The sequence below is a fragment of the Orycteropus afer genome, unplaced genomic scaffold, assembly GCF_000298275.1.
Source record: "Orycteropus afer afer isolate SDZICR_OR568_19922 unplaced genomic scaffold, OryAfe1.0 scaffold00512, whole genome shotgun sequence".
NCBI lineage: Eukaryota > Metazoa > Chordata > Mammalia > Tubulidentata > Orycteropodidae > Orycteropus > Orycteropus afer.
The window spans coordinates 1,455,143-1,470,480 of NW_006922099.1; the positions used below are offsets into that span (position 1 = coordinate 1,455,143).

General features: G+C 36.5%; 1 protein-coding gene across 1 annotated transcript in view; it reads left to right on the top strand.

Annotated features, from left to right (window-relative positions):
- The first annotated feature begins 4,451 nt into the window (after nt 1–4,451).
- The window catches only part of CSGALNACT2 (chondroitin sulfate N-acetylgalactosaminyltransferase 2), a 120,026-nt gene continuing 109,139 nt past the window's right edge, over nt 4,452–15,338 (top strand). Inside the window, exons 1-3 of the mRNA XM_007955577.2 lie at nt 4,452–5,112; nt 7,490–7,706; nt 8,944–9,045. Coding sequence (XP_007953768.1) covers nt 4,452–5,112; nt 7,490–7,706; nt 8,944–9,045 — 980 coding nt within the window. The remainder of the gene's footprint in view (nt 5,113–7,489; nt 7,707–8,943; nt 9,046–15,338) is intronic.

Consider the following 15,338-nt stretch of genomic DNA (forward strand, 5'->3'; position numbering starts at 1 on the left):
ATCAACTGAGGAATGGATAACCAAACTATGGTACATACACACAATGGAATACTATGCAACACTAAAGAATAATGTAGAATCTGCAAAACACAGCATAATGTGGATGAATTTGGAGGACATTATGCTGAGTGAAATAAGTCTATCACAAAAAGACAAATATTGTATTAGTCCGTTATTGTAAAAGTCAAAGAAATGTTTATCTATGGAAGGACATTTTCTTTGTCGGTTACCAGGGGTGGGAGGGTAAGGCAGGGAACACTGTTAGATAGATAGTGATAAGTGTTGATTTGGGTTAAGAGAAAGGCAATGTAACAAATGTGAGTGATCAGTATAGTGATATAGAGAAAGAGAAACACATAGAGAGGTATGTCGGAGGTACAGACAACAAAGATGAACACTTTTGCACATATAGTATGGCATTGTCAGTGAAGGTATACATGGGTATATGGGTGGATAGATGGGTGGACAGGCTGAACTATTAGGTGTGTCTCTGAAGTGGGGAGTGTACTCAAGAACATATATAGGGTTGGCAGACAATGGTCCTATGTACGTTTATGTGTATGATCTGAATTCCCAGGTGTATAGTAGAGCTGATGAGGAGCAAGGTTGTGGTCACTGCTTGGTCACAGCTAGCTACCAAGAAGGACTGAGTAGTTGAACCTGTGTGCTCGGGACCATAATTGCAGGGGACATCAAGCTCAATTGGTATAAAATACTACACAAAACATTGTTCCACCTCCTACTTTGGCGAGTAGTGACTGGGATCTTAAAAGATTGCAGGCTGCCATCTAGATACAACGATGGGTCTCTCCTCATCTAGAGTAAAGAAGAATGAAGAAAACCAAAAATTCATGGAAACAATTAGTCATAGAGACTGGTACACCGTCTGATCTGCAGCCTATACAACTGTGAGACCAGAACTAGATGGTGTCCAGCTACTACTGTCATCCACTTGGAAGGGGATTTATGTACCAGATCCTTAATAGAGAGGAAGAACAATGTAGAACAAAAGTCAAAATCATTTGGAGAAAAAAAAATGGGGGACCAGGTTTATTGGTCCAATAGAGCCTGGTGGAACCACTGAGACTATGACCCCTAGCTGCCCTTCAAGTCTGAAATTGAACCCATGCCTGCGGCTTCCAGACAACAATAGACCGGCATATGAGTTGAACATTTCCCTGATATAGATTCAGTCCTTGGAGAGAACAATAATGGGAGAAAGAAGGCCTGCTTATTCACTGGGAGACAGCTTGGGGCAGGAGTGCATGGAGGGATGGACACGGGGAAGAGGTAATCATTGGGAGAAAGAAGGACGGGAGATGTTGCATTGTGTTAAATTGTGGTCAATGTCATGAGACAAAGTATATGTGAACTGCTGTATAGAAAGTGAATTTGCTCTGTAAATTTTCACCTAAATCACAATAAAAAAAAAAAAAAAAAAAGGAAGAGAACTCACTTTGTAGGTTTTTACAGTGGGGAGAGAAGGGAGGGGATTAATTTCAGGCTAGTTGGGGCCTGCTCACTGACGTTGGTAAGGGATATATGGAAAGAGTCTGTGACCACCATGATAACCTTAGGATAGGGAAGTCACTGATTTGTGCACATAATAGATGACAGATGCTAATACCAACCAGTGTGCCTACAATACTGCATTAGAATTAACACCAAGCACCAGGTTACAGATGAACACATAAACATCTTAGAAGATCAAATGGAGGTCAGTGTACAGGAATATGCTCTAGACCAAGGATAGATTTAGGGGAGGCTAATCTTGCACAGATACCATTGATGCTAAATACCTGCAATCCTTACAGAAACAACAGAAGACAGATATAGAGTAATCCCTCACAGAAACCCAGACACTGTGAGAGAGAGATCCAATGGATCTGACTCAGGACCACTGTACTGGGGGACATCAGACTCAATTGGCACAACAAAATTTATAAAAGTCTTGTTCCTCATCCTGCATTGGTGAGTAGCCACTGGGGTCTTAAAAGCTTTCAATCCATCATCTAAGATGCAACTAATGGTCTCCTATCATCGTAGGTGAAGATGCAAAAAAAAAAAAAAAGGGCATTTGGAAGCAGTCAGCCCTAGGACATGATGGCCCTTGAGACCGGAAGAACTAGATGGTGCCTGGCTATCAATGCCAACCGCTCAGGAAAGGAACAAATCTGGAGATACTGGATAGAGTAAGAGGAAAGATGTGGAACAAAATCCAAAAAGTCAGTAATGACCAGAATTCCTGGTTGGATGGAGTCTGGTGAGACCCCCACTACTATGGCCCTGGGATACATTCTGGGCCTGGAATAAAACTCACTCTCAGGGTCTGGCTCTCAGCCCAATAGTAAACAAGATGTTCATGCAGACCACTAAACCCAGGGTGATGCACCCACATACTCTATGCAAATGCATCCCTTGGAGCAATCAACCACAGGGTACCAGAGGGGCAGCATTCACATGGGAAAATGCAGGACACACAGGAGTGCATAACTATGAGGGGCACGGGGGAGGGGGGTTACTGGGCAGGGAGGGGAGGAGATTGGGTTAGGTTTGGGCATGGTAAATGGGGAGTGAAACTGATTGTACACATAATGTTGAATGTAAAAGAAACTCTGTTCTGTAAACTTGCACCTAAAGCACAATAAAATAAATTAATTAAAAAAAAAAAGATTTACAGTCTTGGAAACCCTTTGGGGCAATTATGCTTTGACCTATAGAGTTGCTATGAGTCAGAATTGACTTGATGGCAGTGGTTGTTTTGTTTGCGCTATCATTTAGCTGCTAAAGTAGTAAGTGGCTAAGGTAGTAAATGATTTGTGGTCTACTCAACCACAAGGAAAGGAGCCTTGGTGGTGCAGTGATTAAAGCACTTGGCTGCTAACCAGAAGGTTGGCAGTTCAAACCCACCCACCACAGCACAGGAGCCAGATGGCAATCAGCTTCCCTAAGAGATTACAGGCTTAGAAACTCTACTAGATAGTTCTACTCTGTCTTATAGGGATGCCATTAGTTGGACTCAGTGGCAGTGGATTTAGAAATGAGTTTAACTGTAAGAAGTTTGAATCCATCATGTATTTTATACAAACATATGCCACAAAAACATATTTGTGGCATTTTCTACAGACAGTATCCAAGCTCTCCTACTCACTAGTGAAGTGACTAGGATGGATATTACCTAATAATCTTCTTCCATAGGTACTTTGGGTAGAAACCATCCCTCTTAAAAATATGCTGTAGTATCACATATCCTTCCTGACAGACAGTTAGAATGGAAGTTCTCCAGTGAAGTCCTCCCATACTTCCTTTCTCCTTAGTTTAACCTTCTGTATTTCTAGATTAAGACTCTTTAGTTTAGACATAGACACACAAGCTATCAAACAACTGGTTGCATCATGAGAGGTAGCATATAATTTTGTAAGTTTATAAATAGTTTTTCATTTTTTTCTTTCCTGGGAAACATGATTAAAACATCCGTGTTTATTTATGTAGACTCCAAACCTTCCCAGACTTGTTGGGAATCTGTTGTTGTGTAGTACAGTGGAAAGAATTAAGTGATCTAATGCTCAAGTAATCTAATGGAAGATATTGAATTAAACAATATTAATGTGCTTTTCAGATGTCTGTGACATTATGAAATTGAATTTTTTCCCTCTGCTTTAGTTTAAGGCCTCTTAGATTGACTGAGTGAACCATAGAAAAAAATGAAGTAGAACACCTGGTTTGAATAAACTGGAAGAAAATATCTTTCTCCATTAATATCACAGAAATAATTTCTAGAAACTCAATTCCACACAGTCATATGCTGTAACTGGGGAATGACATGTTAATCAAAATATTATGTGGATAAAGAGTTATAAGGAATATAATTTTCAAATAATTAGAAAACATTTGAATCTATGTTACATAAACTATATTGAACATAATATTAGCGTTTCTTGCATTCAAGAAGTTATGAATGTGTTGACATGCTGGTTAAAAGTATCAAAATACATTAATGTTTTGTGAGGTATTTTTCTTAATACTTCTGTCTATTAATTATTGAATGTTCTACATTCTGTTAACAATCCTCTTGGTGCTCTACATACTCTTATGGTGCTTGTAGCTCAGTTTACTGAAGCTGTCAACAATCTGATACACTTAAGGATGCAAAATACTGATTGATTCTGATTTGTTTCTTTCAGGTAAGTCACCACGATAGAATGGATTTTATCTGATTCTCTAGGTCAAATTGCTTTATTCTGGATATCCTGGTAACAATACAGGAAGCATGCATAATTTTTCAATTTTGCAAGTAGTCATGACTGTTTAAGAAAGAAATTTTGAAGAGAAAGAATTTATCTTGATACCTTTTATAGAAATTTGGATTTTGTTTTTAATTTTTGATAACATTTTGCTAACGGTATGAACAAATGAAGACCTTATCTTATTAAGAGTACACATTAATAAGAATGCCTAGAAGAGGACTGATTCTTCAGACCCGGACTCATTGGCTGCTGTTGGGTCTGGCTGTACTCTGCAGTTTGGTATTATTTATGTACCTTCTGGAATGTGCTCCCCAGACTGATGGAAATGCATCTCTTCCTGGTGTTATTGGGGAAAATTATGGTAAAGAGTATTATCAAGCCCTTCTACAGGAGCAAGAAGAACATTATCAAACCAGGGCAACCAGTCTGAAACGTCAAATTGCCCAGCTGAAACAAGAATTACAAGAAATGAGTGAAAGGATGAGATCATTGCAAGAGAAAAAGAATGGAGGGATTAATGGCATAGGTTATCAAGGCAACAAAGAACAAGCACCTAATGATCTTTTAGAGTTTCTTCATTCCCAAATTGACAAAGCTGAAGTTAGTCTAGGAGCCAAACTACCAAGTGAATATGGGGTTATTCCCTTTGAAAGTTTTACCTTAATGAAAGTATTCCAGTTGGAAATGGGTCTCACTCGCCATCCTGAGGAAAAGCCAGTTAGAAAAGACAAACGAGATGAATTGGTAGAGGTTATTGAAGCTGGGTTAGAGGTCATTAATAATCCTGATGATGATGATGAACAGGAAGATGAGGATAGTCCCCTTGGAGAGAAGCTGATATTTAATGAAAATGACTTCATAGAAGGTAATGTGAAAAATATATTGGTTTATAGTTACGTTATTATGCCAAAATGCTAACTAAAGTTGTATACTGGTAATATGTCAGTCATTATCCACAGTATTAAAATATTTACATTTTTACCCACTTCATTCTATCAAGAATTTGAAGTGTGTTTGACTACTAAGCAAAAGGTCAGTAGTTCAAAGCTACTGGCCACTCCATGGGAGAAAGATGTGACAGTCTGCTTCCATAAAGATACATAGCCTTGAAACCCTACAAGCATTTCTGCCTACTATGAGTCTGAATCAACTCACTGGCGGTGGGTTTGATTTTTTGGTTTAAGCTTATATAAGTGTGATTATTGAAGTAGGTTGAAGCATAGTCTTGTGAGCTGTACATAGACTTGCTTTTCTCTCTTACCTGGTCTTGATGTTCTCTTAATTTTTTTTTTTTTAAATATATGAATTAAAGACTCAACATTTGAAAACCATTTGACAAAGGGAAAGAATGAATTTAGTAGATTAGTGGTTATTCATTTTGAAGAAAGAAGAGAAGCACATACACAAATATCAAGGACACATATATAGTTTTGAAAACCATATTTGGTATTTAGAAAAGTTAGGAGGTACCTAGATGACCAATGTAAAGTACAGAAAGCACTTGTTGTATGTCAATATAGGGTATGAGTCAAATGTTGAGGAACACTGCTATAAATTTAAGACATTTATTATTTGTTATAAACTGGAATGATTATAGATCCCCACTCATCTCCCATCTTAACACCTCCTGCAAATATTTAATTGCAGACTAAAGCCATTTTGAATATGTTGTTTAAACAATTATCTTTACCTGATTCTGTAAAAAAAATATTGCACATTTTGATTTTGTTCAACTTGATTCCTCATGAATACCACTTACTGTAATATAATGCAAAGAGATCTGGTGGCACAGTGCCTAAGGCATTTGACTGCTAACCAGAAAGTTGGGGGTTCAAACCCACCAGCCACTCTGCAGCAGGAAGACAGGACAATCTACTTCTGTAAAGATTTACCAACTTGGAAACCCAGTGGGGGTCGCTATGAGTTAGAATCAACTTGATGGCAGTAGGTTTGGTTTGATTTTGGTACTATAGTACATTCAGACCATTGGAGAACATCAGGGAGGACATTGTACTTTACTGTCACATTTTAGCTTTTTTCTCCCTGAAGCTGTCTCATCCTGCCATTTTCAATCAGTTGTTTTTCTTGAAAGTCTTCTAATTTTCTACAGGCTGAGGTTTGTGTCTTTTTACACTTTAGCTTATAGCAGAATTGAAAGCTACAGAGGAAATAACTGGTTAACTTGTGAAATGCCTTCACATCAGCAATGCCTAAAAAGAAAGGAAACTGCCACTTGTATGTCTTGCAGCTTCCGCTTCTCTTATAATTCTCCTTGAATTCTGTCACAGGATATTCTAACCTTCATTCTTCCTCTACCATGCCCCTATTCCTCAATAATTACTGACAGCAACAACTGAGTAACTGCTATTTGTCTTTCAGACTTTGACTTAGATTTCATTTCTTCCAGGAAGTCATCTCCAACGCTGCAGGTTTCTTGGATGCTCCTGAAATCCACTACTCTTGGTTTCCCTTCCCATGACTCAACTTGTATTATATGGAACTGCCCATTTACAAGTTTGTAGTTCCTGCTAGACTTTAAGGTTCAGGAGGGAAGCCTAGTGAAGGTTATTTACCATTTTATTCCCAGATAATAACTTGCAGTAGTCACACATCTATAGGTGTAATTTCCTCTTTCCTGAGAGTCACACTGTAAAATCAGATTGCCTAGTAGTAGACTTCTATATTTTTCTCTCCAATTAACCTCAAATCACTGTGTTTAAATCTATAATAATTGTTCTTTGATATAGATGAGTACTCAATTTAACTGACTTTTCTTCAAATCCAAGGCCATATCTATAGCCTTCTTTATGTCACCAGTGACTTTACACAAATGCACGCAATTCATTTTTGTTGTATTGAACAAGTAGTAGACATTTTGACTCTTGGGTCTAGATTTTAATAATGTTAGAAGTAATTTATGTTTGTAATATGGTTGCTGTGTTGACACCTTAATATGAAAAAAAATTCATATGTAAAAAGGAGTATTTGCCATTTGGAACATATTTTATGGATTTAATAATAATACAGCAGAGCAATGAACTTTTTTTTTTTTTATATAACCCCTCCTTTTCTTTTAAAGGAATAATTGTAACAAAATGTGCAGTGGTGATAGCTATTTTTATCAATATGTAAAAAATAATCTTACAGGTCCAGGTTAACATTTTTGACTAAGTAAAATCAGTATTTCCATTGAATTTATAAATTTTGACATGAAAGCATCTTTGTTCCTAACTGTCCTTCAGGTTACTATCGCACCGAGAGAGATAAGGGTACCCAGTATGAACTCTTTTTTAAGAAAGCAGACCTGATGGAATATAGACATGTGACCCTCTTCCGCCCTTTTGGACCTCTCATGAAAGTAAAGAATGAGATGATCGACATTACTAGATCCATTATTAATATCATTGTGCCACTTGCTGAAAGAACTGATGCGTTTGCACAGTTTATGCAGAACTTCAGGTAACTCTTGGGCCTTAATGATTTGGCTAAGCCCTACCAAATGTTACATTTCATACGTATTTACTTAATCTGTCTTTACTGAGTACTTAGAATTACATAATAATCTTACAGGCATTAAAGGAACTTTATTTTTGATATTCTTTTATATCTTAAAATGTGTAGTATGTTTTATTGACAATTTAAAATAGGAAGTAAATTCAGAGTGAAAACTATTGGAAACTAAATTTGAATGGCTTTCATGATTATGTGTAAATTCATATTAAAATAAATAAAATTTTAAAATTAACCTTATTGAGGCATAATTTGCATACAATAAAATCACATACTTTAAGATTACAGCTTTCATGACTTTTGACAAATATATATATACATTTATGTAACAGCATCCCAGTCAAGATATAGAACATTGCTATATTCCTTGAACAAACTGATTTAAAATTAGAAGAAATTTTAGAAATACAAACATTCAACTAAAAATGGGGAGAAAAAAAATCTTAGGGAGCAAAGACTTCCTTTTTATCACAAAACTTGCATATTTTAAAACATGGGAGTGTTAAATAATTAATAATAATAATTAATAACCATTACTAAGGTAACTGTGTGAGAAAGTACTGCTTTTTTGTTTGAATTTAACAACTGTAATGTTTTAAATACTTCTGGATATTTAAAAGTAGGCTAAACAAAACTGTTAATACTTTTTTTAAGTGACCTTTTATAGTTTAAAGTGTTAAATGTCAAACTAAATATTCTAGACTAATTTAATATGCTAGTTTTAATGCTGTGTAATCCTAAACAGGATCCTTGTCAGGACAAATCTTTATTCTTTGATTATATACTTTCCAGAATTAGTCAACCTGAGAACAAAATAAATCTTGATGCGAAACTTGAATATTTATGTATTTAGTTCTGAACTGATTGGCTTGTTCTTTTGAGTAGCTTGTAACTTACTTCTAAAGATAATACCAAAGCCAGAGTACCAAAAATTTTTTGAAACTTGACAGTATTGTTGGAATGCTTCTGTGCACTTCAAGAATTACACTCATGATATATGTTAGTATACATTTGCTATAATTTGAATAATAGTGCTATTTCTATATTTACTTTAAGCTTTGTGTGATAGTTTTCTAAGTGAGTAATGCCTCATAAGTTTTCTGGTTAATGCTTCATATTATTGCTTTCTGAATGAGCAGTGCCTCACATATTTTCTTGAACATATTTTATTCTTCAATTCTTTCAGAGATGTATGTATTCATCAAGACAAGAGGATTCACCTTACAGTGGTGTATTTTGGTAAAGAAGGACTGTCTAAAGTCAAGTCTATCCTAGAATCTTTCACAAGGTTGGTCAGCCATGTCCATATTGAAGTTCCTGATACATAACATTAAAAGAATGAGAATATCTGTATTTAATGAGTTAATAATTCTGAATAGCTGCTGTTTAAAAGTTTAGTGAATATGTGTGTAATGTTGTTGTGTTTTGCCGTTGAATTGGATCCGACTCATAGTGACCCCTCCTTGAGTTTCCTAGGCGGTATCACTATGGAAGTATGATTACCCAACCTTCCTTCCGAGGAGCGGCTGGTGAGTTTGAACTGCCAGCCTTCTGGTTAGCAGTCAAATGCCTTAGGCACTATGCTACCAGACTCCCATAGCCTTAAAAACCCTACCTGATTCTGCAATACCCAACAGTACTGTCACATTTCTCACCTTTCACAGCTAACTTTCACAAGATAGTAGTTCTGTAACTATGCAACTTACATAATACCTGGTACATAATAAGTTCTCAGATATTTGAATGAATGAATAAATTAGTAATTTCTTAATAGTTTTTAATTCTATAGCTTCTCAGCCTTTTCATCTCTAAATTGTAGGTCCAACGTTATGACCTAAGTGCCAAATGCAGCCTTTTCTTTTTCATCATCTTTGATCATATTTTTACATTTGACCTCTAACCAATTCTTCCTCCTTGAAGCATTCTGCATTTTGTAAAATGTCAGTACTTTGTAAGAATGTTGTGATGTATCACATGAGCTTTTTTGACTAGCTCATCACCATATCCTTTAATTACTTTACTTCTCTACTCATTGTGGCCATCTTTCAGAGACTATGTTCTCAGAAGTCATTATTCTTGTCCAACTTGTCCAACTAACATTCATTGAGTCCTACCTGCTGTGTTCCAGATATACTACTCTGGAGTCTGACTGGGGCAGTTGGAAGAAAACTAGGGATAGATGAGTAAGATGCATTTCCTACTTTGAAGGTACTCTTACAACAATGTTATATAAAAGTATAACTCATTGTCATCATTTTCTTCTCTGTACCAGCTCCTTCCCCTAATAGCCCTCTTTCAGCATGAATTCTCTGAGAGTCAGAATATTTTACTCATTCTTTACCATATACCTCTCATAAGTCAGTTAATACCTACATCATAGGACCTCTTCTCTGCTCCTTCCTTGCTACTGTTACCACCCTTGTGCACATTCATTCTCCCTCCATTTCTTCCTTTCTCCCTCTGTCTCTACCACTTTTAGTCTTCTCTTTCTCTCTCTCTCTCTCTTTTCTTTTTTTTTTTTTTTCTTAGTAGCCTGGCTAAAAGATTATTAGTTATATTCAGGTTTTTTTTGACAATTGATATAAATGGGTTTCTCAATTTGTAACATTTTCATACTTACATATATATTTTTTTAATTTTTATTGTGATTTGTGTGAAAGTTTACAGAGCAAATCACTTCATACAGCAGCTCACATACACTTTGTCTCATGACATTGACTGCAATTTACCACAGTGCAACAGCTCACCTCCTATTTCCTCCCATAGTTACCTCTTCCCTGTGTCCTTCCCTCCCATGCACTCCTGTCCCCGATCAGTCTCCCTGTGCATATACAGCCCTTCTATTCTCCCATGATTGATCTCTCCAAGGAGTATATCTACCTAATGTAAATGTTCAGCTCATATGCCTGTTTTTTGTTTGGCTGGAAGCCACAGGAGTGGGTTCAATTCCAGACCTGAAGGGCAACTAGGAGCCATACTCTCACTGGTTCCATCAGGCTCTATGAGACCAGCAAACCTGGTCCTTTTTTTGTTTTTTCAATGATTTTGAGTTTTGTTCCACATTGTTCTCCCACTCTATTCAGGATCTCCTACAGAGATCCTCTTCCAAGTGGTAGACAATGGTAGCCGGCCACCATCTAGTTCTTCTGGTCTCATAATTGTATAGGCTGAGGATCTCATGGTGTACCAGTTGCTTGGACTAATTGTTTCCATGTGTCTTTGGTTTCCTTCATTCTTCTTTGCTCTGGATTAGGAGAGACGTCTCATCATTGCATGTAGATGGCCGCTGGCAAGCTTTTAAGAACTCAGTCACTACTCACCAAAGTAGGATGTGGAATAATGTTTTTGTGTAGTGTGTTATGCCAATTGAGCTTGATGTTCCCTGCGACTATGGTCCTGAGGTACAGGTACAACTACTCACTCCCTCTGGGTAGCTGGGTGTGGCCAAGAAATATCTACAACTTTGCCCCTTGTCAGCTCTATTAAATACCTGGGAAATCTTGCAGAACATACAGATACACTTGTACAAACATTGTCTGCCAAACCTATACATGATCTTGGGCACACTCCCCCCTGCATGGACATACCTAATATTTCAGCCTGTCTACTCATCTATCTGCCCATATATCCATGTTTGCCTTTACTGACAACACAGTACTGTATGGGCAAAAGGATTCATCTTTGCTGTCTCTACCTCCCATGCACCTCTCTGTCTTCCTCTTCCTCAGTGCCACCATGTTGTTTACTCACATCTGGTATATTGCCCTTCTCTTCACCAAATAAATACTTGTTGCTGCCTATCTACCAGTGTTTCCTCCCTCCCCTCCCACCTCTGGTAACCAACAAAGACAATTTCCTTCCATATATAGACCTTTCCTTGACTTTTTACAATAACAGACTAATACAATATTTGTCCTTATGTGATTTACTTATTCCACTCAGCATAATGTCCTCCAAGTTCATCCATGTTATGCAGTGTTTGGCCGATTCTACATTATTCTTTAGGGTTGTATAGTATTCCATTGTGTGTATCTACCATAGTTTGGTTATCCATTCTTCTGTTGGTGGGCGCCTAGGTTGTTTCCATCTTTTTGCTATTGTAAATGGTGCTGCAGTGAACATGGGTATGCATATATCTGTTCTCATCCTGGCTCTCACTTCTTTAGGATACATACTTAGTAATGGGATTGCTGGGTCAAATGGTATTTCTAATTCCAACATTTTAAGGAATCGCCATACTGCTTTCTATGGTGGTTGTATCATTTTACAGTCCCACCAGCAGTATGTGAGAATCCCAATCTGTCTACATCCTTGCTAGAATTTATTTTCTGTCTTACTGAACTTTGCTACTAGTGCTGGGGCAAGATGGTATCTCATTGTTATTTTAATTTTCATCTCTCTAATTGCTAATGATTGTGAGTATTTCTTCATGTGTTTTTTGGCCACCTGAATATCCTCTTTGGTGCAGTGTCTATTCATGTCTTCTGCCCATTTTTTAATTGGATTAGTCTTTTTGTTGTTAAGGTGTTGAAGTTTTCTGTAAGTTCTAGTGTTAAGTCCCTTGTCAGATATGTCATTGCCGAACATTTTTTCTCAATCTGTAGGTTCTCTTTTGGCTTTTTTGGAGAAGTCTTTGGAAGCACATAAATATTTAATTATTAGAAGGTCCCATTCATCTTGTTTCTCTTCTGATGTTTGTGTATTTTGGGTTTGCTTGATAGACTATTTATGCCATATATTAGGGCCCCTAAGTTTGCCCCTAGGTTTTCCTTGAGGAACTCTATAGTTTTAGGTTTCCCATTTAAGTCTTTGATCCATCTGGAGTTAGTTTTTGTGTATGGTGTAAGGTACAGATCTTGTTTTATTTTTTCTACAAGTGGATATCCAATTATGCCAGCACCATTTTTTGAAGAGAAATCTCTTCCCCAGTTTATGAATTTTGGCCCTTTGTCAAGATCAGCTGACCATAGGTTGAGGGATCTATTTCTGGGTTCTCAGTTCTATTCCATTGATCTGTGTGTCTGTTGTTGTACCAATACCAGGCAGTTTTGACTGCTGTGGCTGAATAGTAGGTTTTAAGATCCTGGAATGTGACACCTCCTACTTTGTTCTTCTTCTTCAATATTGCTTTGCTTATCTGATGTCTGTTTCCATATAAAGTTAGTGATTGGTTTTCCCATATCCTTAAAGAATGTTGATGGGTTTTGGATTGGGGGATTGCATTGAATATATAGAGTGCTTTGGGTAGAATTGGCTTTTTCACAATGTTCAATCTTCCTGTCCACAAGCATGTTATGTTCCTCCATTTATGTAGATCTCTTATGGTTTCTTGAAGTAGTTTTTTGTGTCCCTGGTAATTTATTCCCAAGTATTTTATTTTTTTGGTAGCTGTTTTAAGTGGTATTGATATCCTTATTTCCTTTTCAGCAATCCTTTTGCTGGTGTAGAGGAATCAGGTGATTTTTAGATGTTGATCTTGTATCCTGCCAGTATGCTAAATCTGTCAATTAGTTCCAGTAGATTTTTGACTGAGTCTCTTGGGTTTTCTAGGTATAGGATCATATGATCAGCAAAGAAAGATAGTTTGACTTCTTCCTTACCAATTTGGATGCTTTGGTTTTCCTTTTTTGCCTTATTGGCCTGGCTAGGACTTCCAATACAATATTACATAGAAGTGGTGAAAGAGGGCATTCTTGTCTTAGTCCTGTTGGCAAGAGGAATGGTTTCAGTCTCTCCATTAAGAATAATGTTGGCTATTGGTTTTGCATAGATGCCCTTTATTATGTTGAGGAATGTCCCTGTTTTGCTGAGAGTTTTGATCAGGAATGGGTGTTGGATTTTATCAAATGCCTTTTCTGCATCAATTGATATGATCATGTGCTTCTTCTTGTTTTACTTATGTGGTAGATGACATTGATTGTTTTTCTAATGTTGAACCATCCCTGCATACCTGCTGTGAACCCCACTTGGTCATGATGAATGATTTTCTTGATATGCTGTTGGAGTCTATTGGCTAGGATTTTGTTGAAGATTTTTACATGTATATTCATGAGGGATATTGGTCTGTAGTTTTCCTTTATAGTGATATCTTTGCCTGGTTTTGGTATCAAGGTTATATTCACTTCATAAGATAAATTTGGGAGGATTTCATCCACTTCTGTGTTTTAGAATAGTGTGAGTAGAATTAGTGTCAGTTCTTCTCTTAATGTTTGGTAGAATTCTTTAGTGAAACTGTCTGGGCCAAGACTTTTTTATGGTGATAATGTTTCTGTGACCTGTTCAATTTGTTCTTTTGTTACGGGTCTGTTCAACTTTTCCACCTCAGTCTGTGTTAGTTTAGGTAAGTGGTGCATTTCTAGAAATCGTTCCATTTCTTCCAGATTTTGAAATTTGTTGGATTATGTTTCTTCATAGTATCTTGATAATATCCTTTTTATTTCAGTTGGTTCTGTTGTGATGTCACCCATTTCGTTTATTATTCATGTTATTTGTGTTCTCTCCCTCTTTTCCTTTGTTAAGTTTGCAAGTGGTTTGTTGATGTTATTAATCTTTTCAAGAAACCAACTTCTTGTCTTGTTAATTTTTTCTTTTGTCTTTATTTTCTGTTTTATTTATTTCTACTCAAATCTTTATTATTTCTTTTCTTATGGCGACTGTAGGCTTTTCTTGCTGTTCCTTTTCTAATCGTTGGAGATGTTGGTTTAAAGTATTGATTTTGGTTCTTTCTTTTTCAAAAAAATGTGTTCATTTATTGCTATGAATTGGCCTCTTATCACTGCTTTTGCTGTGTCCCAAAGATTTTGGTATGTTGTGTTTTCATTCTTGTTTGATTCAAGGAATTTTTGTTGTTGTTGTTGTTGTTACCTAGTCGTTTTCAAGGAGGGTGTTCCTCAGTTTTCATCTGTTTGCTCTTTTTCTATTCATCTTCCTATTGTTGATTTCTAATTTGATTGCATTATGATCTGAGAAGATGCTTTGCAGTATTTCAGTGGTTTTACACTTATTGAGGCTTGCTTTGTGGCCTAACATATGGCCTGTCTTGGAGACTGTTCAATGTGCACTGGAAAAGAATGTATATTGTGCTGTTGTTGGGTGAAGTGCTCTGTAAATGTGTCAAGTTAAGTTGGTGGATTTTATTGTTTATGTCTTCTGAATCTTTGTTGAGTTTCTTTCCACCTGGTCTATTTTTCATTGAAGTTATGCATTAAAATCTCCTGCTATGACTGTGGAGTCATCTATTTGTATTTTGAAATCTGTTAAAGTCTGACTTTTCTATTTTGGGACTCTTTCATTAGGTCCATAGATATTTATTATAGATATATCTTCTTGTTCAATTGATCCTTTAATCATTATATAATATCCTTCCTTGTCCCTCATGGTAGTTTTTGTCTTAAAGTGAGTGTGATCCAAAATTAATATTGCCACTCCTGTTCTTTTTTGGTTCTTGTTTGCTTGATAAATCTTTTATTTGTTTATTTATTTATTTTTTTTTATTGTGATTTGGGTGAAGATTTACAGAGCAAATTCACTTTCCATACAGCAGTTCACATATACTTTGTCTCATGTCATTGACCACAGTTT